This window comes from Cololabis saira, chromosome 3 (assembly GCF_033807715.1).
Source record: "Cololabis saira isolate AMF1-May2022 chromosome 3, fColSai1.1, whole genome shotgun sequence".
In the NCBI taxonomy this organism is placed as follows: Eukaryota; Metazoa; Chordata; class Actinopteri; order Beloniformes; family Belonidae; genus Cololabis; species Cololabis saira.
In genome coordinates this window covers 13,430,684-13,457,296 of record NC_084589.1, presented here as the reverse complement: position 1 = coordinate 13,457,296, position 26,613 = coordinate 13,430,684, and the positions used below count along the sequence as shown (strand labels likewise).

At 39.7% G+C, this 26,613-nt stretch overlaps 1 protein-coding gene across 3 annotated transcripts in view; it reads right to left on the bottom strand.

Moving 5' to 3' along the window:
• plecb (plectin b) overlaps positions 1-26,215 on the bottom strand; it is a 145,865-nt gene extending 119,650 nt beyond the window's left edge. For 2 of the 3 annotated variants that reach the window (XM_061716304.1, XM_061716305.1), the window contains exon 1: positions 26,029-26,215. In XM_061716304.1, coding sequence (XP_061572288.1) covers positions 26,029-26,212 — 184 coding nt within the window. In that variant the 5' untranslated portion in view covers positions 26,213-26,215. Of the gene's footprint in view, positions 1-7,867; positions 8,059-26,028 lie in introns of those variants that run through there. The other variant, XM_061716309.1, reaches the window with a different exon arrangement.
• Between the last annotated feature and the right edge of the window lie 398 nt (positions 26,216-26,613).

Below are 26,613 nucleotides of genomic sequence, written 5' to 3'. Positions count from 1 at the left end.
GAAGTTGGTGTCAGAGATGGAAGCTTTGATCTGTTGTTGTGTTCAAAACAGGCACGTGATCAAAAGAATAAACTGTGTGCTTGAGAGTGTGATTTTAGACGTCTGAAGTAACCGCAAGAGCTCTAAAATAACATTTGGGGGATGTTGTGACATCATAGGCCCTAATCGAAGTAAAATTATTCATTTTGCTTCATTTGCTGTAACTTTGAAGACGACCCCCCCAATCAGGTGAAGGGTCCCTTGGCGTGTTCTGAAGATACACTGCAAAAACTCAAAATCTTACCAGGAATATTTGTCTTATTTCTAGTAAAAATGTCTCATTTTTAGTCAAAAAATTTCATTACACTTAAAACAAGAGTCATTACCAGAAAAATAACTTGTTATTTGACAATTTTCACCTGTTTCAAGTACATTTTCACTTGAAATAAGTAGAAAAAAATCTGCCAGTGGGACAAGATTTATCTTCTCATTACAAGCAAAAACATCTTGTTCCACTGGCAGATTTTTCTACTTATTTTAAATGAAAATCTACTTGAAACAGGTGAAAATTGTTGTTTTTTCCAGTGATGAGTCTTGTTTTAAGTGTAATGAGATTTTTTGACTAAAAATGAGACATTTTAACTAGAAATAAGACAAATATTCTTGTTAAGATTGTGAGTTTTTGCAGTGTAACCATGGACCATATTACAACCATATCATTACGTGAAAGGCTTTTCTGTAGTTGTATGTTTTTTGTCCTGTTAGAAACAGTTGACACTATTGTAAGCGTCATTCATCATGAATGAAGTTTTTCCACCATCGTAGGCCGGATTGGAATTTGGCAGACTTCCTCTGTACTGACTCATTTTTAAAAGACACCACACAACTGATGTTGTCTTCCTTTTAACAACTAAAATAAACTGAAGCATCACTGCAGGAGATGGACATCGGTGACTGAATGTACTGTATTTTATATACAATTGGTTGCGTGCAAAAGAAAAAATAAGAATGTGGCTATCCAAACCGAATATAGAGTGCTTCCTGACACTGCGTCGCAATGACGTCCATACTGTTCATCACAACCAAGTAACAGAAAACATCACACTCCCTCATGCCAGATGAGACTTGAGGCAAAATTAATAATTTCTAGAAGTAAGGCAGCAATGATGGAATTAAGTCTTTTTCACAACGGCCTCTATGTTACTGAACAATTTAAAAGAGCAAGCCTTGCTAACTGATGCAAAACAACCAACTCAATCCCACCACCACTCCAGCATCCACCTGTAGGCCGGGATAAAGTTGTCATCACTCCCTGTCTTAATGTAGCTCTGCAAGTTGAGCAACTGGATTATTTACTCCCGGACTTCTGAACATTTGCTTTCAACAATCTGTCATTTCTATGAAACATGCATTTCTCAGTCTACAGCTGTAGTCATGTGTCTGAATGCATCTGCCTAAACTCTGACAGTTAGTGGAGATGCAAATCCATCCCAGGAGAGGCAGAGATAACACATCCTAGCACTTTGAGGGAGAGGAGCACTGAAGCCACGAGGACTGCCTACAAGGCTCCACCTTACTAGACCGTGACCTGTAAAAGATCAGTGATGAAGTACAGTAGCAGCACAAAGAAAAGAAAGAAAGAAAAGAGTTTGACAGCTTTATGAAGATAAAAAATTGATAAGAAAAACAACTCGAGTGTTGGCTTCACACAACAGCACGAGGTACTCAAATGGGAATTTTTTTAACGCTCATCAGTCTCTGGCAGTCAGCCCGCCTAAAACAAGAAATACTGGTGAAAAGCCCCAGCGGAGCAAATCACCCACAGCTCTGGACATACCTGTCACCATTGGAGATCTTAACTCCTTTTCAATGCCATTGTTTGTTATGGCAACATGAACACAAAAGACTTGGCTGTCGCCAGATCCCGATCAGTCACAAGTCCTGGTGTGTCATGTGACTATTAAATATAGACTCGTTAGCGTTTAAACAGACACACTCCAGACATTATGTTTTAAATACACTAACACACATACAGTACACGTCCATGCGTCGTTGGCGCTCATCTTTTTTAAGAGTTCATTCATCGCAAATGAGTTGTGACAACAGACATACTTCCTACACGACTTCTCACCTCACGTAGTAAAATGTACTGGAAATAGGATCCAGTGCAGTCATTCATGAAGCCCCCCCCCTCCCGGTTTATCTGTGACGGACTGTAACAAACGGTGATGATGGACATTACCATCATCTTCCATTGTCATGGTCTTGGTAAGATAATAGATCTTCCTAATTGTTTCTTCAAAGCCACACATTGTTAAAATGACGGCTGACAAACCGCTTCCTACTCAAATGTTTTAGTTGAAGAGAAAGTGCAAATCTTATTACCTGTATCAGGCAACACAGACACACAAAGATAGCTATATAATTGGTAGACTTAACATTGCTGCAACTATATTTGGGGGTTATTCTCAGCCCCACTAAGCACAGGACAGGCGCTGCAGTGACTGTGTACTCTCAAAAGTCCCCGCCGACGGGAGCAGGGCAATCCCCCGCTCAGGCGGCCCCATTACAACGCTATCAGCTGCTAGTGCACATTTCATTAGAGGACAGTGGGAAGACGGCCAGGCCTTTACCGACTGGCCGGCTACAACTCAAAGCAGGCTGTGAGACATCAGTGAGTAACCTCAGGAAGATATGATTGACTATAATTGTACCTGAACCCATTTGGAAAATATGCTTAATATCAAATCCAACATGACACCGATGTTCTGTTTTCTGTTGTTTCTTTCTTTTCAGTAGCCTGTTTTTATCATTTAGATATTTATTTTCTTTATTTACAACTAATATTAAAAGATGAAATAGCTTCTGGCCTATACTTTTATATTTATTTTGATAAAACCGATTCATATGTTGTATCTTGTGGTAGACTAGAGCTCCCCTACGGATCTGAACACATTGATGCGGGCATATAAAATAGATGAATGAATGAATAACTGGGATCTATAAACAAATACACCTGAATGTAACAGTTATGTATTAGGAGGACTGTCTTTGAGAATATTACGACACACTTTGAACACAACGTGGGTTTAGAGATTGTTGTAATTGCCAACTAATGAGGATAGTTGGTCCACTAGTTACTTTAAATTTCCAAGAACATGAAACATCTTCCACCTGGACACTTGTCTTCTTCTGATCATCTAAACATCCAACAAAGTGGACCCATTAGGAACAGCCTTTTAGAAACAAATCACATCATAAGCAGGGGGCCAATAGATAGATTTCATTACAGCTGATTGCTTGTAATCAAACCAATTCTTTTTCACCTCCGAAGCATCATTTGCTCTAAATTTGAATAGTTGATTGCTTTCTTCTTCCTTTGTCTTTTTTCATTGAAGTGTGTATTTTCTTTTGTGAAACTAGAACTTAAGCAGAAGAATTACATTTACTGGCAAAGATGCCAACCAATCCAGCAAAAACAGATTTACATGTGAAAACTGTGGAGATATATGGCTTTTGCATCCAGTGACGTCACCTCTGCTGACTAGAAAGGCAGCTGGACCATCTCTGGTAGTCAAAGCCCTTGTTTAGACCTGCTCATTCTAAGTAAATTCAGTAGAAGTAAACAGCTCTAGGTACATTCCCTCACACTTGGCATTAACTTGCACCTCGAGTGACAGTCTCTCATTCACCTACTCGATATACAAAACAATCAAGTGTGTGATTTCCACCTGCAAGGCTCAAGTGCTTTGTTGTTTTTTACCTGTAGGAGGAGCAGATCTAAAGCGACACGGACAGTGAACCCAGCTGAGCAAAACGTGAAGCCAGGCCCCCTGTCTCCACCGTCTCTGGTCCACGTTGTTTTGGCCTGATGTTTTCGGTTGTAACGGTTCCTGCTTGTTGGTTTGCATTTTAATATGACGCCGCTGTGAAGAGAATGAGCATGTCCTCCCGCCAGCAAAGAACACTCCAGGTTGATGTTAGTCCTTTAATTTTGGTCCAGGACACATTGTGTTTACGCTGCTAAACAGAAATGTGGCCCAGCCGCCTCCAAATGGGGTTTAAGAGATCCAATCTCAATGAGTCCTCTAATGTTTCACAAGTGCATTTGTACTTATACTTATGATCACTTAAGATGGGCTCATTCAGGTCGATATAAATACCAGGTCTAAAGAGGCACAGAGTTACAGCGGGAATGAACTCTCCAGTAACTGAATGCACAAAGCTTCAGCTACAACCCATCAGCTTTTACTTTATCAGCATGCTAACTGTAAAATTATGCTAACAATATTTTCTTAGAAGCTTTCAGACCAGATGTTCTATTATGTTTCTTTATCATTTCATTATGTAAAAATGAAATAAACCCTCGCACAATGGCACCACAGAAGCAAGACCAGATAAGTAGTAAAATCTTCAGTGAGAGATCAGTCATTTTACCGACAACAAAGAACAGACTGACAGTAGGCTACTGCCACACACACAAGCACACACCTGGAAGCTACGCGATATATCAGGAGAACCTCAGCAATAACAAATGCAAATGAGTTCTTTGCATGGTAGCATGTTGAACTTATCATGAGAAATCTTTCTGACTTCCAGTAAAGGTTTTACATAATATCAGCTTGATGTTGTAACCTGTCCAGAGTCTTGTTTTCTACGTATACTTGCACCAGCCATTACAGTCCTGTTTAAAAAAAAATATATTTGATGGTCTTGGTGAAATCACGACAAAGAACACTCCTCCTTCCCTTCAATATTTTGCTGTTTGGTTAAGGGACAATTACTTCTATTCAACATTGAACTATTTGACCAGCTTTTGAATGCATAGCTGAGTCTTCATCCAACTTATACATACATTTTATTATGTCAGCTTGTAAAACTTGTAAAACTCTATATGGAGACCAACTGATACAATTTGGTTCCTGTTTCACTTATTTCATACTATACACCACTATTCCCCAACTCTGATTGTAAATTGTTGCAGCCCCACATGATTCAGATGGTCGCCCGCACCAACAACTGATTCAACGGAATGGATCATTAACAGATATGCACACTTAGCATGCTGCTGGCGTTCCATTTATTTGAATCATGTGTATTGGAACACAGACACATCTAAAGCATGTAGGGCACCGGCCTCCAAGGACCAGAAGTGGAGAACATTGAATAGTGAAATCTAATGTTGTCAATTATCAGTCAATGGTCATGCCAAAGGTTTTCCACTGCGTATCCATGTAAGCAGTGGAAAACCTGTAGTTGGCTCACTTCGGGTAACCAATGGCCAAATGGAATTGTGTCTAGTCATGCCCTTACTAAAATAGATGTAGACCCTCTGTGCTGTGAAGAAATGATCTGCGCTTTGGTGCAAGTTGCATTCAAGGAGTTGAATAGATTCGGTGGCATTTCTTTAATTGGACTCCCTTTATTTTAATCTTAAATTCATTTATGAGCAACAACAAACTTTTCCTTTGGTTTGGTAGTCCCTGTGATGGATTGGTTGCTCCAGCAAATAACTGTGATCCTCAACAGGAAGAAGTGGATATAGACTAATGATCGATGGGTGAACACATTATAATTTATGTAGCCATGACAACACATCACATGATACTCTAGATATAATATTTGGAGACTTAATAGACTGTGACGCTATTCTTTTGTTTTGGGTATCTCTATTTAGGTGACTAACACCTCACAGCTCGTTGTGATTCAGTGGTTAAATTAGATTGCCTCAGGTCTCGCACTAAAAAGTATAAACCCAAAAATGTCTTATCTGATTCACTATGTGGGTCTTTCAAGACCAAAAATGTGTTAACTGAAAGAAAGAAAGAAATAAACCTGCAGTGGTTGGCCTCTATCTGAGCTCTGAGATAAAATCAGGTCACTCTGGGGATAATATGGACAAAGACAGTTATTTATTATATTTATTCTAACCTCATGGATTACACTACATATTTGAGTACATCCACCAACACGACCAGCTCAGTCACATAGAGCAATACTTCACACTTCAACATCATTCACAGTAACTACAGTGAGAAGAAAAAGAAAATCCTCCTAACATTTTCCAGATACATTTAAGAAATGTTTTGGTTGAACGCCTGTGTAACTGGATGCATCATCGTCGTGCCTTAATAAGGAGAGCTGGACCTCAGCGATACAGTGACGCTGCTGGAGAGGGAGCAGCAGAAGAACATAGAAGATAAACACCTGCCTCAGGGCCAGCTCCTGCTTCTTATTAACTCCTGGTACGCAGACTGTACAAGTATTACGCAAGTGTCATCATTCATGTTTGTACCGTTTTATTCCATCAAAGCACAGAACCAGTTTTGTGTCACAAAGCAACTTGTCTGTGTAATTTCCCACTGATTGGAACCCAGTGATTGGCAATGAAAAGGAGAACGGTAGAATGAGCCCACACAAAAGTACTCAGCAATTATAGCTCATTTTGTTCACAGATGTCAACAATCAGTGTTAGTTATTATCTACAGATGTTAGAAATATCACTTTAGGAGCAATAAAAAAAAAGAATAAACCCACGCAAACAGGCCGACTGCGACAATAAAACATGCTGATGAACAGAATATGAGGGAAGGTGATTCAGCAATAACCTCCACATTTCCACAGCAGCAAAAATGCTCTTCCTCTTCCTGAAGATCTGTTTGAACCAAGCAGATGAAGCAGGTGACAAGAAAAAGTGGAGGAATACTAACGAAAGAGGCTGGAAGTTTCAAATGAAAGCACCTGAAGGATGCTGCTACCATCCTTTAGGATCAAGAAAGTGAAAAAATCAAATGTGAGTGTAAGTTTCTGCTCTGATACACATCTCTTCTTGCTGGAACTTCCTCAAGTTCATCCTGAACATCTCCACATATTTCTATGATTAGTCAACCATGGTGGATGAAGATTTCCATAAAAAGTAAACTATGTACAGGACTGTCTCAGAAAATTAGAATATTGTGATTTTCTGTAATGCAATTACAAAAACAAAAACGTCATACATTCTGGATTCATTACAAATCAACTGAAATATTGCAAGACTTTTATTATTTTAATATTGCTGATCATGGCTTACAGCTTAAGAAAACTCAAATATCCTATCTAAAAAAAATTGAATATTCTGGGAATCTTAATCTTAAACTGTAAGCCATAATCAGCGATATTAAAATAATAAAAGGCTTGCAATATTTCAGTTGATTTGTAATGAATCCAGAATGTATGACATTTTTGTTTTTTTAAATTGCATTACAGAAAATAAATAACTTTATCACAATATTCTAATTTTCTGAGACAGTCCTGTATGCCTATCTAGTAAAGGCATGCCGTCCTGAAAACTTGGTAATATTAAGGGACAACCTGCGGTGAAAGTATAAGAATAAAAGCACAGGATCCCCGTGGCGTACAGTATTGATGAATTGATCTGTTCCCTGGCTGCACCTGTTATTGTCTTGACTAGGAGCAAAAGAGCTCAGACTTCACCTAAACCCTCGGCTCACCGAGGTCTGGGGTCAGCACACGGGCTGGTGGTGGCGGTCACATATCAAAGCTTCCTGTAAATCCAACGCACTCACAGCCAGCGTGGGAGAGTGACAGTAAACATGTGTGCCAATCAATAAAGCCCTGGGCGGTCCAGAGATGCAGCACACGTGAGTGCTGCTCTTTCCTACACACAAATGCACTCAAACACACTCACAGCAGCAGCAGGCACAGACAACACCACAGCAAGGTGCATTAGCCGTCACGTTTGCACCTGTGCAGAGTCAACAAGACTAAAAATAGAGACATAAACTGGAGCCTCCACCCCACAAAGAGGCAAAAGTAAATCTTTTGTCATCATCAAAGGCAGTCATGCTTAAACTGTCATCTCTGATGCGAGTCACAGGGTCCCCACCTTTGTACTTCTCTCTGACGTTTTCATAAGCTTGGATGAAGTCTTCCTCCTCTGCGTTTGGAGGCAGGTAGGCTGGTTCGTACATGGCCATGCCTGTGTGAACGCCTCCTTCCTGTCCTCTATCTCTCAGGTCAGCTTTGTCCTCTGGGTTTTTGGCTCTGTGTGAGACAGCCTCTGCTGTCCACTCTGTGCTCTCTCAGCTGTGTGTGAATCCTCCACAGTTCCCAACTTCATTCCACTAGCCCAGCGCCACCCCCCGCCCCCAAACCCCCCTCTGCTCCCTCCAAACACCCTCCCCAAAGCCTGCCTGGGAAATACTAATATAAATGCGAGGTCCCTCCTCTTAAAGACACACATGCCGCTGCAGCAGCAGCAGCCACATATCTCGCAGAGTGCTGCTCCACAAGCAAAGAGCACCGAAACAGAGAGGGGGGGGGCGGTAGGAGATGAGTGTCCGGAAACGCTGCAAGTGAATTAGACTTTAAAAGGATTTCTGTTTGTTAGAAAAAAAACAGATCTTCAGCTCTGATGCATGACATGGAAGTGTTATTGACAGTGTTGCAGGATAATTAAACACAAAGCAGCAGAAGGCATCTGAGCCCAGATAAAAAGAAAAAAAAGAGTTGGGATACTGAATGGAAAATGCAAATTAAAAAAAACTCCATAAAACTTTGATTATTTAATCACTCTATGAACCAAAAATACTTCATCTTTTTGTCCCATTTGCTTTTAGATTGTTTTTGTACATCTGTTCCTGATTGTTCAGCTTCTGCAAAGGAGATTTAAAGATATAAAGGGATTTAAGAAAGTGTTACTTAAAAACAGTAATGTCGGCAGTATTGTTCAGATTTAGTTTAGTTTAGTTTTATTGCTATTATTATTTAAGGACCAAAGTGGAATAAATGAAATCAGAAGCACTAGGCGTTTTTTGTGTTTTTGTGTTAAGTCTGAGAGCAGCTGGTGGTCCAGGACTCTCAAAGAGTGCTGGTGGACAGTTAACGGGCCGCATATCAGGAGCCGTTGGGGATATCAAGCTCCAGGGAATGTATGAATGAGGGAATTAATTCCACTGCCATAAATGTGAGAAAGTAGAATCCCACAGAGCAAAGAGTCTGTAAACTTTACACAAAACCCAAACACACCACATCACCATTCAAGTAGGAAACTACTTTTTCATTACAGACTATTCCCAGCTCGTCCACTCCTGCCTGCCTGTAAATATGAGAGCTAACGCCTTCTGCATAAAGAGAATATTAGCACTTGTATTTGAATGGATATCCAACACTTTTCAACTGCTTTCATGGAGAAACTGCAGGGCTATAGTTCCATATCCTGACTGTACTTTGTTTTATTCATCTAAAAGTATTAACAATGTAAATAATTACCTTTTTAAATAAAATATCTATAAATTATGCATATACTTACTTCTACTTGAGTAGATTCTGACGTTTCTTGTTATTATTTACTAAATTAAATCGTTATCTCAAGAATCAGAAAAAAATTAACAGTGTTCCATCTACTGATTCCCGGTCTTAATTAATAATCATGTCTTACAATATATAAGTCACAAAAGAGCAAATATCTGCAGCTGGACGCTTCAATGTAAGCTTAGAGTACATAACTAACTATAATCATGCTTGAAACTTTTACATCATACTTTATGACTGCCTAAACAATGTCAAATTGTCAAACAATGCATACTTATATAATAAGATTGACAACACTCTTCTAAAAAGCTGCTCATGTCAATTAAGATGGGAAAAACGTTACAAAGCCATTTCTCAGGAGTTTGGACTCCCTTAATCCAATTAAATTTCCAGGAACACTTGGCAAAGATGAGAATAGGCATGTAAATGAGCCGCAAGGTCACAAAGAAACCAAACTCTTAACTCAATAACCCTCTCTCACGCTCTCACAACAGGCTTATGTTTACGTTCATGTATCCACACATCTGGTAGGTGTGGCTTGGCTACCAAAAGACAACCGCCATTCTATTGACAAATAAAAACACACAAAAAAGAAACTGAAGAAAGTAGCAAAAGAAATGAAAGCAACTTGACCAAGTTCAGTAGTCATTCTACCAAAAACATAAATGAAGGGGGTCTTTTGGCATGATTTAACTGAAGCTTTATTCCAACAGAAATGCTGCTACACAACCTAAAACAATCAGCTCGTGCAAAATCTCACACATGTACTTGGTTATAACAGATATATACGGTAGTTCAGTTTTGCAAAGAAACTGGCTGCATCTCAAAGATACCACTGTTTACGTTGCAGCCATATGTTTATGGTTGCTTACAATGTTTACCAGACTTTATGATTTATACATCCATCAGTTGAATGTGCATAGAGTCACAAAATATGATGAATAACTCATGCTGACAGTTGCTTAATTCATATATTATCCATATAAAATGATATAAGGCACCACAACAATGTAAAATCAGTGCATCATCAGAGGGAAGACAACTTTTCTCGGTTCAAGTCTCTTTTTTTGTAATAACTGTCTGCATTCAAGCCTTTCAGAGACATCTGCTGTTTTAATATTTTAATAATATCAATACCTTACAAAATATTTTTAGATTGATTTCAATGGAATTAGAATTAAAAATTGATTATGGAAATCAGCCATTATCACGTAAGACTTTGTATGTCTGAAAGCCCTGAGTTTAATAACATTTGACGAGGAAGAAGGCAGGCCAGGACATAATCTCATCACAAAGAAGATGTCAGCCTGGTTGTGCTGCAGCAACACACTCCGGGTGTCTGTTTCAGGCTGTCTCTGGAAAGCTGATGCCTGCAGAGCCATGAATACATTCAAAGGCAGTTGCAGCGCAGAAATGCCCTTGACATCCACCAGAAACATCAACATTTGGGGCAACCACTGAATATTCAACAATTGCTCTGACAAGCCAAGGAAATGACAGCCCAAATGGATATAACTTAATCTTAGAAAAGCAAAAAGGATCTGTCAAAGTCAGGATAAAACTTCTCTGGTCACTTTAATTAAATTTAGCTGCCTTTTTCACGGACTGCTTGGAATAATACCGATGCAGTCAAGAGCAGTAAAGATGATTAATAACAGTGACGGTGGCACACTGACGGAGACATCCAGAGAAGGGATGAAGCTGAAGTAATTCATCAAGGTATGACTCTTGAAACTAATGAAGAAACTGAATGTGATATTGGGTTTGCACTATTCCCATGCTGGCATGTATTAGAGGTGGGTGCAATTCATCGATGTGTCGACGCATCGCGATGCGTCACGTGACGATTTGGAATCGATTAATTTTTTATTTTTTTTTTTAAGTTATCCTATCCAGATTCCAGACTGAATAAGCTGCTGAATCATTTCACTTTCAAGAATGCACATTTCTTATTGTTCACTTGAAATATGGCAGATATGTTTACACTAAATAAATTTGATGGAAGTACATATCTTGTTTACTTGAATTAATGAACTCATTAAATCCAGGGCTTGACCGTTTTCAGTGTTTTCCGCCAATAGAGGGCGCTCTCATGCAAGTGCAGCTTTCCCTGGTCAAAGTTAAAGGAGCATGAGGCTCCTTTTAAGAAATGAGACTCTCTAGCGCCACCCTTCACCACGACGGCCGTCGGGGGTACTGCAGCCAACAGTGAAGCCGGCACGGGAGAACGGGGAGAACGCACATGCAGCGTCATGTGACGTCACATCCGCAGCCCAGCGCGGGAAATTTGGGCCCGAATTGCAGCACATTTTGCAGCACACAGCCTGTTCAAGGCAACGGAGAGATACACTAGAGGGCTCATTCTTTTGGGTTTGGAACGCTTCATCTGACATTATTACTAGAAAACTTAAAACGTATACGAATTTTTTTCATAAATCCTGCCTCAATCCGGCCTCAAGCTCCTTTAAGTAAGTCAAAGAGCAAATGTTTACATAGTCATAAAATAAATTATTTTGTGTCTTTGAAAAATACATGTCAAATGTTCAAAAAAACCTTGTTATTTACTTAATGAGTGTTGTTAGAGGAACTGAGTTAATTGATTGGCTATTTATTTACAAATGTAGCCACAGATGAAGACAAAATCAATCTTATATGGAAAAAAGCATTAAAAATCACAATAATCGAAGAATCGTGGCACCAATAATCGAATCGAATCGACAATCGTTATAATCGAAGAATCGAAGAATCGAAGCTCCAATAATCGAAATCGAATCGAATCGTGAGGTAACCTTGTTTGCACACCCCTAGCATGTATAGGAGTCTGTTGTAGCACAACAGAATGGATCTGTTGTAGGAGAAGGAAAACCCCTGCTGCTCAGCCTGACCATCGGACCCTTGGCCAAAGAAATGTCAGCCAGGAGACTTTCCTGAGAGGAAATATGATAAGTCCCCTCCAAACCCCCTGATATTGTTGCTGCTGCTGCTGCAGAAGCATGTGCATATCTGTATCTCTAAGCTCAGTTCTGTGGAAAGTTTCACTCGCGGGAGAGGAGAGCAAGCTGCTCACTGTTTGTAAATTATGTTTACTTAATCTATTACCTCATGTTTTGTTCCCAGCATCACCCTGCTGATTACATTACAGTTATAAGCTATTGTTCAGGCCTCATAAATTTTATAAGACTTTTCAATGAAACATGAATGAAATGACATTTGAAATGTAGCTTTGTTGATGTTATGGCCTGTTCATGTTTAGTCTCTCACTTCCATGGAAGACTAAATAAAGAAAGACATTCACAAACACTCTGAAAGCCCAGAGGACATAGATGTACTAATATGCAGATGTACTAAAGGTAGCTTCACATCTCAAAGCCTACACAACCCAAGATAAAGGCACATACATTATTTAAAAATAATATTTAGTTTTATTAAAATTGAATAAAAAAGAATTGAGAATATATTTCATGTCATATTAATTTAGTTCATTAATAGTTTACAAAACCCTGAAGGAAAAATACATGATCTCATACATAATACAATTCCATTAAAAGAATCTCGAGAAATCTCTGTACTAACAGGAAAAGACTGAAAAGTGATACTGAATGCGTCATCTGGGCTTCGGGCAGCATTGTACTGTAGAGTAGGAACATATCACATCCAGACCTGTCACTTAAAAATGTTCATTTAAAGCATTATGGGAAAAAACAACAACATCTAAGTAGGCTCTGTCATATCTAGCAATAATAGGAATATGTATTAGGAATTGTAATATACAAACAATGGTTTTAAAGTGTGTTTAAAAAGGGTTTTGAAGGGTGTTTAAAAGACTTGGAGTGTTTTCACACTGGCACTATTTAGGTTGGCCCAAAGGACCTCCTGGCAGAACGCAGTTTCTTTCCAGTTTCTGAAAAAGTGCTGTCAGTACGACTACCAGCAAACTCTGATAAGGTCCAATTGTGGCGTGAAAGCGCCAGGACCCTAATTTAACCCAACTATGTGGTGTAACCCACATATTTAAGCTGCAATGCTTCAGGAGACTGCAGGGTAATGCATTAAAGTTTGTAAACGAGCAAAGAAATCCACATGGACACGGCAACAAAAGAAAAAAAAGATGAAGCTAGCAGTTATAGACAAACAACTTCCATCCGCAGTCAGTCTCGCTTCATTAACAAACTCTATAGTTTGTGCCAAGAGAGGTACAAACAAACAAAACATAAAAAGAAAAAGACTTTTGTAAACACGATAACTCCAGATCACATGGGGCAGCAGATCAGAGGAAGTTCGGTTTAAGACACAAGATGGTATTTACAGGCTTGTATTTTGTTAACACGCAGATGTATGTGCTTAACATGGCATCAACATGTTTTTTTATGGCCCTACATTCTTTTAATTGATACTTTAAAGGGGACCTATTATGAAAAACACATTTTTTCTTGCTTTAACATATATAAAGTGGTCTTCCCTCAGCCTGCCAACTCAGAGAAGGAGGAAAGCAACCAAATTCTGCAGTGTCTGTACAGCCGCCCGGATGAGCCGTCCAGTGTGATGTGACTTCTACGAGTTGTTCAGATTCTGCGCATTTTTGTTACGTAACCAAAATACAAACCACGCCCACAACTATAAAACCGTGTAACTGCATGCGAGCGACTATCGCGTAGCACTGCGTGACATCGGATGCTCTCTGTCCTTTTCCCTCCAGCAGCTGCCACTTTATTGAGGTTTTTGTAGTGAAATGGGGAGGTATCATAGAGATAACTTCTCATTTCAACTAACTAGATCAGCCGTTCCCCATCCGTGACCGTTTCCTACAGCGCTTTCAACCGGCTTTCAACGCGAGCGATAGGAAGAAAATAGAAGCCTGCATCCGACAAATGTTCAGCTCAAAACCCTGCGCTGCGTTGCGCTGCGCAGCACTGCATCGATCGCGTCCAGTTAGGACAGTCCAATAGGAAATAAAGCAATGGAATTGATTTTGTCGCTGACGCTCGTATTGCATGCATGACACGGTGTATAGGCTGATTTATGGTTCCGTGTTACACCAACGCAGAGCCTGCACCGTAGGCTACGCCGTACCCTACGGCGTAGGGTCTGCGTCGATTTAACACAGAACCATAATTCAGGCTTAACTCCGCTGGCCGGAGCTTCCGCTATTTTTTCGTAGCGGTGTATCGCGTCATTCAGGCAGCCAATCAGCACAGTGCCTCATTATCATAGCCTCCCCGCCCACTCAAAATCCCGCATAGATAATGAGGTTAGAAACGGTAAAGACAAAGACATGGCTCAGAGGCTGAATTTCTCATTTATATAGAAAAAACTATCAAAAGCTTGTTTTTAAGACATTCAAGGCCTGTTTAAAATAGACATTAAATGCCATAATAGGTCCCCTTTAATATTTTAAAGTGTAATTCCTACATATTTACTGTGTATATTGTATTCTTATACTATGTACTATCACTTACAGTTTAAATGATTTGCAAGTCATTGTTTTGTGTTTTGATTCGCTCTGTGCACAGCAACCTATCTTTTTTGGGAAACATGACTGTACAACTACGACAGGATTAGAAATAATTTCCATTTTGAGGGTGTGAGCACTGAGCAGTGACGAGCTGGGCTTGGTACATATGAGAGACTAGATGCTCAGTCCATGATATCAATATGTTTCTGGGTGAAAGAGGTGAAGCGTGCTGCTGGTAATGTGTTAAAAGAAACCCTTTCAACACATCACGCACTATAACCAGTGACTGACACCGGGACTCAAGTACTAATTTCACACACTCACTAGCACGTTGTCGTGATATGTATAACGTATTCCAATGACTCATTAGGAATTGCTGGATCATTCTAGTTCTGTTTCCTGTCACATAAAACTGGACACTTCCATGGTATCAGTCTCTGTGACATTCAACTACATCTGTAAACTGCCAGTAAATGATCTGGTGATCTGAAGGAGTCCAAAAGCAGCTGAACAAGGATAAAAAGCGAGCGCATGTGTGTCTGCATGTCGGTATGTGTGTGTGGGGTTGACCTCACTCAACAATAATCAACAGGTGCCTGCAGGAGGTCGTGGCTCTCCCACATGTTCTTCAGCATACTCATGCAAGCTTTCCACTTTAGAGGCTCTGGTTGCATTCTGTGATGTGTGAACCACTTCGGTGTGAGAGTCCACTCATGTACACTATCACGAAGTGTTAATGTGACCATTCACACCGCATTGAATATTTTTTTCCATGAAGGGTTTCAGGTACTGAGCAGAATACAACAGATTCAAATGTTAAAAGTTAAAATGAATTAAAAAATTGTTCAATGAATCCTTCATTGTACTGTACAAATGTAGAGTCTGACATGTATAAATCACCATAAGATCTTTATAGTATTAATTTTGTGTGTATAACATGTGGAGGTCCCCAAGTCTCCATTTTGGGGTCTTTGTTGTTCAACATCTACATGTTCCAATTCGCTCAAATTATGAAAAAAGGAAAAATTTGTTACCAAAACTATGCAGATGACTCACAAATCTATATAATTATCTCACCATGAAACTATAATCCAATTCAAACATTGATTAATTAAAGAGTGATTGAGCTGGTTTAACAAAGATGAAACAGAAATAATTGTGTTTAGAGTCAAGGAAGAAAGATTCAAAATCAGCACTCAGCTTCAAGCTTTGCAGCTAAAAACCAATGGCCAAGTCAGGGAATCTGGGAGTGGTTCTAGACTCAGACCTGAATTTTAAGATTAAGACAGCACTGAAGTCAGCCTGTTATCACCTAAAGAACATATCAAGGATAGAAGGACTGACGTCTCAGCAGGACTTAGAAAGACTTGTCCACGCTTTTATTTCAGCAGACTGGACTACTGTAAACTGTTCTCACGGGTCTCCCTAAAACCTCCATCAAACAGCTGCAGTTAGTCCAGAACGCTGCTGCCTGAGTCCTCACTAAGACCAGGAGAATGGACCCATAACTCCAGTTCTTACATCTTTACACTGGCTTCCTGTCTGACACAAAATACATTTTGAAATCTTGCTGTTGGTTTATAAATCTCTGAATGGTTTAGGGCAGGGTCATTAAGGGCTGGGGTCCTGCATGTATTAGATGTTTCCATGTTTCCGTGCTTCAACACACCCTGATACAAATGACTGTGTCATAAACAGAGTTATGCAGATCTTGATGAAAAGCTGCTGAGAACCATTCATTTGAATCAGGTGTGTTGAAACAGGGAAATAACTGAAACATGCAGGACATCGGTCCTTCAGGACCAGGACTGCCCACGCCTTCTTTAGGGCAAAAATACATCTCTGATGTCCTGGTCCATTATGAACCAACCAGAACCCTCAGGTCGTCAGGGTCACGCCTACTTTCTGTACCCAGAGTAAGAACCAAACATGGTGAGGCAGCGTTCAGCTTTTATGCTCCTCACCTGTGGAACAAACTCCCAGAAAGCATCAGAGCAGCTGAAATTCTCAGCTTCTTTTTTCAAACACTTTTTTATTCACCACTGCATTTTGGTAATGTCCCACAATGCACTGTAACCTCATCTGTTTTTCTTTAGTTTTTTTATTCTGCCATTAATCTATTTCACTTTTTCATACAGTTTTTAATGTTTTTTTTTAATGTAAAGCACTTTTAACTGTCATGTACATGAAATGTGAGCTAGAAAATAACCTTGCCTTGCCTTTTGCTCTCTTGTATTCCTGAACTGGATCTAACAATATTTTCTTCTTTGTGCCTGTAATACTGCAGTGTGTGTAACAGAACAGTTTAAAGTCGTAAAAATTGAATTACTAATCCGTCAGGATGTTGTTGTTTTTTACAATTAAAAATCTAATATTAATTTCCAATCAATAAAAAGGTGAATTTTGCAAAAGTAAAACCATCTATGGGCTTTCCAGAGGGGAATCTCTCCCAGCACAAACAAAGCAACACTGTTGATGTTATTGAAGCTCTGTGTCTCTCCTGTTTATTCATTTAGCACAATCCCTGCAATAGCTATAATTAAAAGCACTGCAAGGGCATTCGGTATGAATGCAAAATTGGATAACTTTCTCCTTAAGCACCATAATAGTAAAAACCATCTCAGAAAATTTAGTGTGTAAAACAACGTTTCCTGTTTTTCGCCAGCTGGAACCTTCTGGTCTTCTCTACCATCCTTCTGACGCCTCCGTCTGTCATGCAGCATCTTTGTCAGAGCATCAGCTGATGATCACCAGTAAACAGCTTGATTTATCAGTCTGGTGCAATCAGGTTGCAATACTTTTGTAATAAAAATAAAAGGAGCGGTGCGGGGTAATCGTAAAAACAGACCTGGCTCCCTCTTCTGGATACGAACAACAGAGAGAAACAGGGAGCACAGTGCCAGCCAGTATTTCTCACATCTCTCACATCGCCCACCACAATCCTCAATGTGGCTGTATTACACATTTGGAAACTTGTGATGAATGTCAGATTTTTTTTTTTTTCTGATAAAGCGTTATAAAGGTCATTTCTATAAAATTGTGGAAATAGAGCTCTTTTGTCTGCAAGTCTCTCTGGGATGGCATTGCACTTATTGCCTGCTGAAAAAGAAGCAGACTCTGAAACGCCAGGAACACAACGAGCACACTATGTCAAAGCTATTTGAGATGGGTGTGAGAAATGAGGCACATTTTCCAGAGACGGTGACGACTCCCCAGGTTGAAAACTTTCACAGCCAGCCTATTGAGCAGACAGTGCCACCTGCTGGGGAAACAAGTTATTGCTCTGTTTTGAAGGGCAGCTGAGCCATAAATTGCCCTTATGTATGATCAGATTAAACTTCATAGTGATTCTGAAACTGCAGCTGCCAAGGACATTAAGCAGCATGTGTGTGTAATGAAAACTCACACCACAATCACCGTTTTGAAACCTGAGGAGTAATAAAGAGACTTTCAAAGGAGGATCACAAGATAAGTGGAGAACATAGCTCCGTTTGAAAAATGTGTCGGTGTATTTCACTCTAATGCAGCCATCAAATAGATTTTATTGCTCTAATATGAATGCTTGCTGGGTGGATGAATCGTGGATTGAGTCTGTAGTCATGCCTATGCTTTAGGGGTCATCCTTTCTCTGGTCTCATCATGATAAGCACTGATGACATGATAAACGTTTAAAGCATTATTAGTTTCTATGGTGCCTCTCCGCATATGTTAGTGGTTTTATCTCATTATCAGATCAAACCCTCTCCATCATGAATAATTGAGAAGTACTCTGTGGGAATGTTTCCGGCTTGATGGCAGCAAGGACTTTCAAAGACACCACCACAACACACACACTAAAACTCCTTTAAGCTTTTAGGAATGCAATTCAGTTAGTGTCAACAAACTTGCTCTGCTTAAAGCATGAACACAAATAACTAAAGGTTATAAGACTCGCTGATGCGGACAATGACATTGAGTATTGCAGTTTTTCACCAAAGAATACGTCTCATCCTGGTGGAGCAACAAATACTGTAGCGCTACCGCATGATGACGACCTGGTTCAGCAATCTTTCATTGGTGGTCCAGGCCTGAAAAACTCTCATTCAGTGGCTTGTTGAAATTTCCAGGGTTCTGTGACATCACCCACCCTTATCTACAAAGAATTGTGCTCCTACAGAATTGTCCATTAAAGATGGCCAGATCATGCAGCCTAGTAGGCATTCAACTGTGTTAATATGAGATGAAGATGAACAGAAAAATTTAAATGAATTTCAGTCTAAAAGTATTTGTAGTTGTTATTTATATCATCTCAAAATAAAGAGTCAACCACAAATTCCACCAACAAATGTTGACTAATGTCATGGGTGTTGTCATTGACATGAAATGCCATTAAGGGACTCTGCAACTGGTTTATCACTATAAAATATGTCAATCAACTTTTATATGTTACTCTTGTTGAATTTGACCCTAAAGCTGGCAGCGTGTGTGTCTGACCTCACATTTGTCAGAGCAGGGAACCTGCTTTTGTGTATGAGCTGTCATCACGGACACAACATTCAGTAAATTCCTTGGCCTTGCCACAAAGATGACCTTTGACGTCTCCTTGTGTTCCTGTATTGACCCCCAAGCCCACACTGATCAGCACATTCTCTCTGTGACCTCTGACACAGATGATTTACTGGAGCATTTCAAATCTGGAAAACAAAGGTGTCCTGTGTATTTTGTGGCTTTTTTTTTTCTCACATTTGATCAGAGAAGCATCTAGCTTATGATAATAAGTACCTCTTAATTCTTTCATCGCTGCAGGTGGAAGTGTGAGCAGGCATGTGTTCTGTATCTGTCTTAGGGGGACACAGAGGGATAATGAGTGAATAGATCAAACTGCATGATCGGTTTTATTACTTGTTGGCACCTTCTAATGATGTTTAAACTAACAATTTTTTAAGAGTCAAAACCCAAAATGCTCCATCAGTCCTTTATCTACTTCTGCAAGTCTACTGTTACTGTTATAAGATAATGTTAGTAATATGAATTACTGCTCATATGCTAACAATGTTTGGAAACATAAAAGCAGCATTGCAACACTGATAGAAAGTAAAAAGTATGTGAATAAAATAGGCAAAATGTGTTAAAAAGAGTGAAATAAGTGTGATTGTTTAATTAGTTGAAGCAGCTACCCTGAATTCTAAATTGGGATTAGCGTTGTTTGTTCAACTTTGTGAGTTGTAATTCCGACTTCGGGAGGGTATTCTAACTTAAACTTACAACTTGGAACTTGGAAAGGACGATTTAAAAATGTTACTCGGTTTCATAAATGACCAGATGTATTTCTATCAAGTGAACATCAACTACAGGAAACATTGATGAAACATTGAAAATTGGATTGATCAAACACATCAGTAAAACCTGGAGGGATGGTGACAAACCGTCACCTTCGGAAAAAAAATCCCTCAGTTCTGAAATCTAACTGAAAAGAATTAACAGTAAAACTCCCAGTAATCTTTAAAAATCAAAATACACTATGTGACTTTGTCCAAATACTTTTGCACCCTTGAAAATGCAGGTAATTTGCTTTGCAGGGCTATTATTCCTGAAATATTATGAAACATTAAAGCTGAAAGTTCAATTTTGATTACATCTTGACAGTATACAGTATATTTCAAATCACCAAAATCACCAAAATCATAAAAACACAGTCTACACTGTCTAAATACTACTTGACCAAACTGTAAGTGCATTTCCACACATACACAATGCAGGTGCATGTAGTCTGTTGGGGTTAAACAGCTCTGCAGCCTTGAGAAAACCACTTATCAGTGAAGAAAATGTGCTAAGCAGCATGAAGACTGGACTCTGGAGCAGTGGAAAACGGTCACGTGGTCTGGTGAGTCCAGAATTATGCTGTTCCTTGGTGATGGGCACATTAGAGCAAGATGAAGTGGAGAGATGTAGTGATACTCTCATAACACAGTTCCAAGAAGCGTCTTTCTCCAATCTTCAGTACAAAAGCTTGGTAAACAATTACTGCAACTCTGGATGGAAATAAACGATGTAACACTGGCTACGTTTTTCAAGCAATTGTTTAACAAATATGTACCATAATGAAAGCTAATATGATATTACATTTGTCTTATATGATATTAGATCAAGTGACTTTGTTTTCTTTTTGGCCATGCAGGGATGCAAGAAATGAAACTGGTGCTGGATTTAAGATTAAGAACCACCAAATGAATTAATTTCACTTCTGCAAGGAACTAGAATGTAAGTTTTATTAGCCGCCCAAACAAGAGTTTGTTTGTGTATTTGAATCCAGACTGATGCCACTCTTCAGGCCCGGCCATCCATGCTGCCAGAATCAAATATGTCATCTGTGTTTTAGGTAAATATAATCAGCTGCACTAAACATTACAAATCTTTTTTCCACTTCGGTGTCTGTGTCTACATTTAGTCATTTAGGTGCAGAGCAACTTCCTCAGCCACACAGCGGGTTATCACTTACAATGAGGGTGCATAGTCCACGTCTGATACCCCTGTAGCTCAGGCTAATCTACATGCAGTCAGGGATACGGCAGCAGCCAGCTCGTCGGTCAGCAGAGACAACAACAAAGACTCTGCCCCACCCATGGGTGCTGACGCAGCCTGACCTGGCCTTCTGCTGGACAAAGGAAGATAAGTACAGGAAGTGCATGCAGACCTATTGTAGGTGCTAAAGTTATCAAAATTTCCTCCAAGCCAGGAGTCCAGCACTTCAAAACAAACTTCATCAAAGGGGCATTGTGCAGACGTGGACATAGACAAGCTGCTAAAAAATGTGTTTAGTTCAACATCAGAGGAGACGATTGTAGGCTACCTTACATCTCTGTACACAAAAACAAACACTCTGTAGTTTTGCTTTCTTTTTCTCTGACAAATAATCTTCTTGTTGCCCATTATAATTCTTCAGCTATATTGTCACTATTTAAAACATGTTGAGTTGTTCTGTCTTTTTACGATCACTGGTGCATTACTGGTAAAAGCATTTAGAAATAGATTTTTTTTATATATATATATATATATATAAACATAGCACAAAAAGTAAGGAGATTTGTGTTGGGTAGATTATTTCTTTGTTGTAAAAATGCTTTAGTTTATTTCCCTTTTCAATTGTGTCGCATTTTATGAGGAACATGCATTTATGGGATGAGCAGCAGAGCTGAGTGTGTTGGTTGCGTCTATAAAAATTTGCCAAATATTCTCTCCCTATGGCACCGAACAACCTTGACTCTTGTTTGGTGTTTGGTGGATTGGATGATTGACGTTTGAAGAAACAACACATTTGTCAATTTCACAGTTTATCCATTTAAAGGGCACCTATTATGAAAAACATAATATCAGGGCCGCAGAGACTGTTGATGTTTTTAAAAAGAGGCTCAAGACCCATCTCTTTAATCAGGCTTTTAACTGACTCATTTAACTCTTAAATTTCTTATGCTCACCCTTATTTTTATTGGATCTTACTGCTCTGTTTTATACTTAGTTTATCCTTTTTTATCATATTTTATTTTTGTTTAATCTCATGTTTTATCTAAATATTTTAGTCGTTATTTATGGTCTATTTTATACATTCTACTGTTTTATTCTTTTAGTTTTTAATGTCTTGCTTTCTAGACATACTTTTAGGATTTTATGTTATGTTACACTCCTTTAAACTCTTTTAGTGTATTTTATCCTGCTTTCTTGTAGCTTTTATCTCCAGTGTTTCCTCATGGGGAGCCTCCATGCTGGGAGTGACTCTGGCCTGCAGGGGGTCGTCCTGGGGGGGGTTCTGGCCTGGATGGTGGTGGAGCTCTGTACCACGGCTTCACCGCTGTGGTGTGGACTCCTCTATCCGTCCGGGCCGGGATGGTCTCTGTGGGCCCCCCTCCCTTGTAGCTGCGGGCTATGAGACCTCCTGGCGTGGACGGCTCCCTGTTACCGTTTCCTCACCTGGATCCTCTGTGCCTAGCCATGTCTGCACTGTGTGCCTGTGTGTGTGTCTGTGTGTATAACCTAGGTGAATTGTAGTGTGCTTGCATCTGTGGGGAGGGGGGAGGGGGGGGGCATTAATAAGTTTTATGTTTATTTGTTTTATGTTAAGCACTTTGTGTTGCATTATGTGTATGAGAAGTGCTATATAAATAAAGTTTGATTTGATTTGATTTGAAAACAGGTTTTCTCTTGCTTGAATATATATAAAGTGGTCTCCCCTCAGCCTGCCAACTCAGAGAAGGAGGAAAGCAACCAAATTCTGCAGTGTCTGTACAGCCGCCCGGATGATCGATCCAGTGTGATGTGGCTTCTACGAGCCGTTCAGATTCTGCGCCCGTCGTTACGTAACGAAAATGCGATTTACATCGGTTGGCCTCCGATGGGTGAACCCACGCCCAAAACTAACTCCGCCGGCAGGAGCTTCTGCCATTTTTTCGTAGCGGTGTATCGCGTCATTCAGGCAGCCAATCAGCACAGTGCCTCATTATCATAGCCCCGCCCACTCAGAATCCTGCATAGATAATGAGGTTAGAGACTGGGATGCTAAAGACATTCCTCAGAGGCTGAATTTCTAATTTATTTAGCAAATACAATCAAAACTTGTTTTTAAGACATTCAAGGCCTGTTTAAAATAGGTATTAGATGCCATAATAGGTCCCCTTTAACCAACAGGAGCCTCAGTAGCGTGTTGAACAACCAATCAGCCACAGCAGCCTGGTCCCTCCGCCTCATGCTGGTCACCAGTCTGGTCTCTCACTGCTGTGGGATGGATCCCATTCTTCAACCAGCATTTATCACAAATCAGCCAACGTGGTTGTGTTGGTGACTCTAGCAGGAACAGCATGTCCAAGCTGATCCCACAAGTGTTCAACATGGTTGAGGTCAGGACTGCTGGCAGACCAGTCCATCCTCTCCACTTTGTCATCTTGGGGGATGGAGTTGGGTCCCAGACTATGGAGATATGGGATAACTACTGGTTGCAGAATCTCATCTAGATATCTCTCTTCATTGAGATTGCCTCCAATGATGATGAACCTAATTTTTCCAGTGAGGGAGATGCCGCCGCCGACGCCCCCCCCCCACACACCATCACACTGCCTCCACCAAAGGATATCACTCTATTGCTCTTCCCACAAATGCAGGTTCCTTACAAATGTAGCAACATTTAAAAGGGAAATGTTACAACAAAGAAATAATCTACCAAACACAAATTTCCTTACTTTCTGTGCTATGTTTATCAGCCAAAATTACTTATCTGGAAAAACTAATACAAATACATTTGTTATAAGAAAAATATGGTGGATAATATCGACTTGTTTAGCTAATGTGAGATGGGTTGACTCAAATTTCACTTAAGGCCATATTCAGAGTACAGGTCAAATGACTAGACAATTATCAATACAAGCCAAACCCAATTAGAGGAATGTCAATGATCAAAACAGAACCTTGCTTGTGAAATCCCAATTTTCGCCGACTGTGAAATGCAGGAATGGGTTTGCCACTTCAGCCTCAAGCAGTCATCACATCCCAGTGACAATACTGCAGTTTCGAAGTCTAAATAAATGATGTGTTTCCATCGTCTCTGGAGAAGATTTGGACATGTTCCCAGCCTATTGTTTGTACAAAAAAAGCCACACCTTACATTTGGAAAACTATTGTCTTTACAAATTTTCCTTCCTTAAGGTATAATGTGTACATCCTGTTCAGAAGAGAATAAAACATTTATTAGTCTGCTGGGGGACCACCTTACGCATGTATTGTGCTGAATAAACAAAGCAGTGCTGCTTGGCTTCCTTTTATGTTACAGTATCCTTTACAAGATTAATTGTTTCTCAGTGAAGTGACATTTAAAACTGTTCTATGCAACCTAAAAACATGGACCGCAACCAGTATCAACCACATCTGATACCCCACGGAACGATGACTGAAACTGTATTCGTTCTGTGTTTACTATCACACAGCACAAGCTCAGGGCCATGGATCTGATATATTTCTTTTTTTTATGATTTCCCATGACTAGAAAAATGTTTTTCATTACAATTGTTGTTACAATCTCGTGATCTGGGGAATCTGGCGTTCTGCGTCTCAACCCGTGGACCTAAGTAGAGCACAACTTTCATTAGTGCCATCAGTAAGTTTCCCTTGTAGTTTCCACTGTAGTAATTCATATGAAAATAACTGCTCTGACATAAACAATATTTCAGTTTGTTTCACTTAAATGGATATTTTGGCGCTAGAACGACCCTAGGATTATTGATAAATGGTAAGGAGTGTTGAGGAATGTTTACTAGGTAACAAAACAACATGAAATGTAAGTTTTGGATGGGAAGAGAAAAGCAGTTAATGACAACCCACAGGCAGCTGGATTACTTCAAAATAAATTACTATTTTCAGCTTCTGACAAAACTGAAAAATATCATTCCATTCATGTAATAGTGTAGATAGGATCAGTATTGACAAACCAAAGTCATACTAACTTTGCATGAACACAAAAAGTGTATAAACTGAATTGTTTGTACAGACATCATATCATATCGATGTTACACAAAATATGTCCTTAGACACAAAAGCAGGAGAGATCGTCGACTCGCTATATCAGATCTTTTCTCATCATTATGAACTGTGTTTTTTTCCTGGCTTCTCATGAGTGTTGAGATGTTTTAAGAGGTGAATAGTTAAATTTACACTTTGAGCCACATAAGCGGTGAAACAGGATATATAGTACGCCTGTCACGAGCTAGGTTCAATATTTAAATCTGAGAAATTTTTTGAGCAATTTCAGTGTTTGCATCTTTGGGTCAACCATAAAAACTCCAAAAACAAGCTGTAAAAGTTGAGCCCCATTATCACAGACTGATCATCAGAATCAAGTCAAGTTTGCGTTTACAACTGAACTAATAAGTTTAATTTTAAAAAATGATTTAGGATTGCTAGCAGTAACTTTTGTTCTTTCAGTAATGTTGAAAAAGAGGGAGGAATAAAATGACAGTACAAAAAGGTAAAAAGAAAAATGTTATAAAGAGACAACTTCCTAACAAAAGTTTATTTGTGTTTAGTGAGGTAGCAGTTAGCCCACCTTCTGTAGTATCTTATAAGCTACCCCTGATCCCTTTAGTGTTTGATTAAAACAAGTCTATTCCCAGATACCAAAAATAAATGCTTGATCCAAACATTTTCCACATTTGACTGACAGTGTTAACTCAGGTTACCAAAACCCAGCCACATATGCACCATATGCTGTGTGTGTGATATATGTAAGTCAACTCAACACATTAAATTTTGTTTAGTCATCCCACCTGCAATACGAATTACGGCTCTGTCTGCTGGATCCAGGACTTCCCCTGAGGCGGATCTGGAGCGTTTAACCCTCTGGTGCTTGGACAGGTTCCAGGGCAGGGTGTCTCCTGGACAGGGGGCAGTCTCTCCATAGCTCTCCTCAAGTGGGGTCCGATCCTTGCGTCTGTCTCTCCCGGTTGCCATCACCTTCTTAAACGAGAAATTAAAGTGAGTGTTAAACTGCTAACGTGAACCGAACCACACCCGCACATCCATCAAAAAGACATTTTGACATTCCTCAGCAGGAACTGAGCAGATGTACCAATGAATGCTGCGTTCCACACGGAAAATCATCCTGCTTGCTGTTTAAGCTGGTTCACTATCAAGTTTTACTGGGTCACTGATATGAACTTAGCCATTATTAATGTGAATTATTACACCAGTGCTTTTCACGCATTTTAAATGTGTCTATTTGCAGAACCTCACTCTATAAGTGATGTGACATTACAAAAGGCCTGTCATGTTTAATGCAGACTTGCTATGTGTCTAATTATGTGCTGAGGTTCAACTATCAATCAGACATTTGTCCCGACACTCTTCTCCAG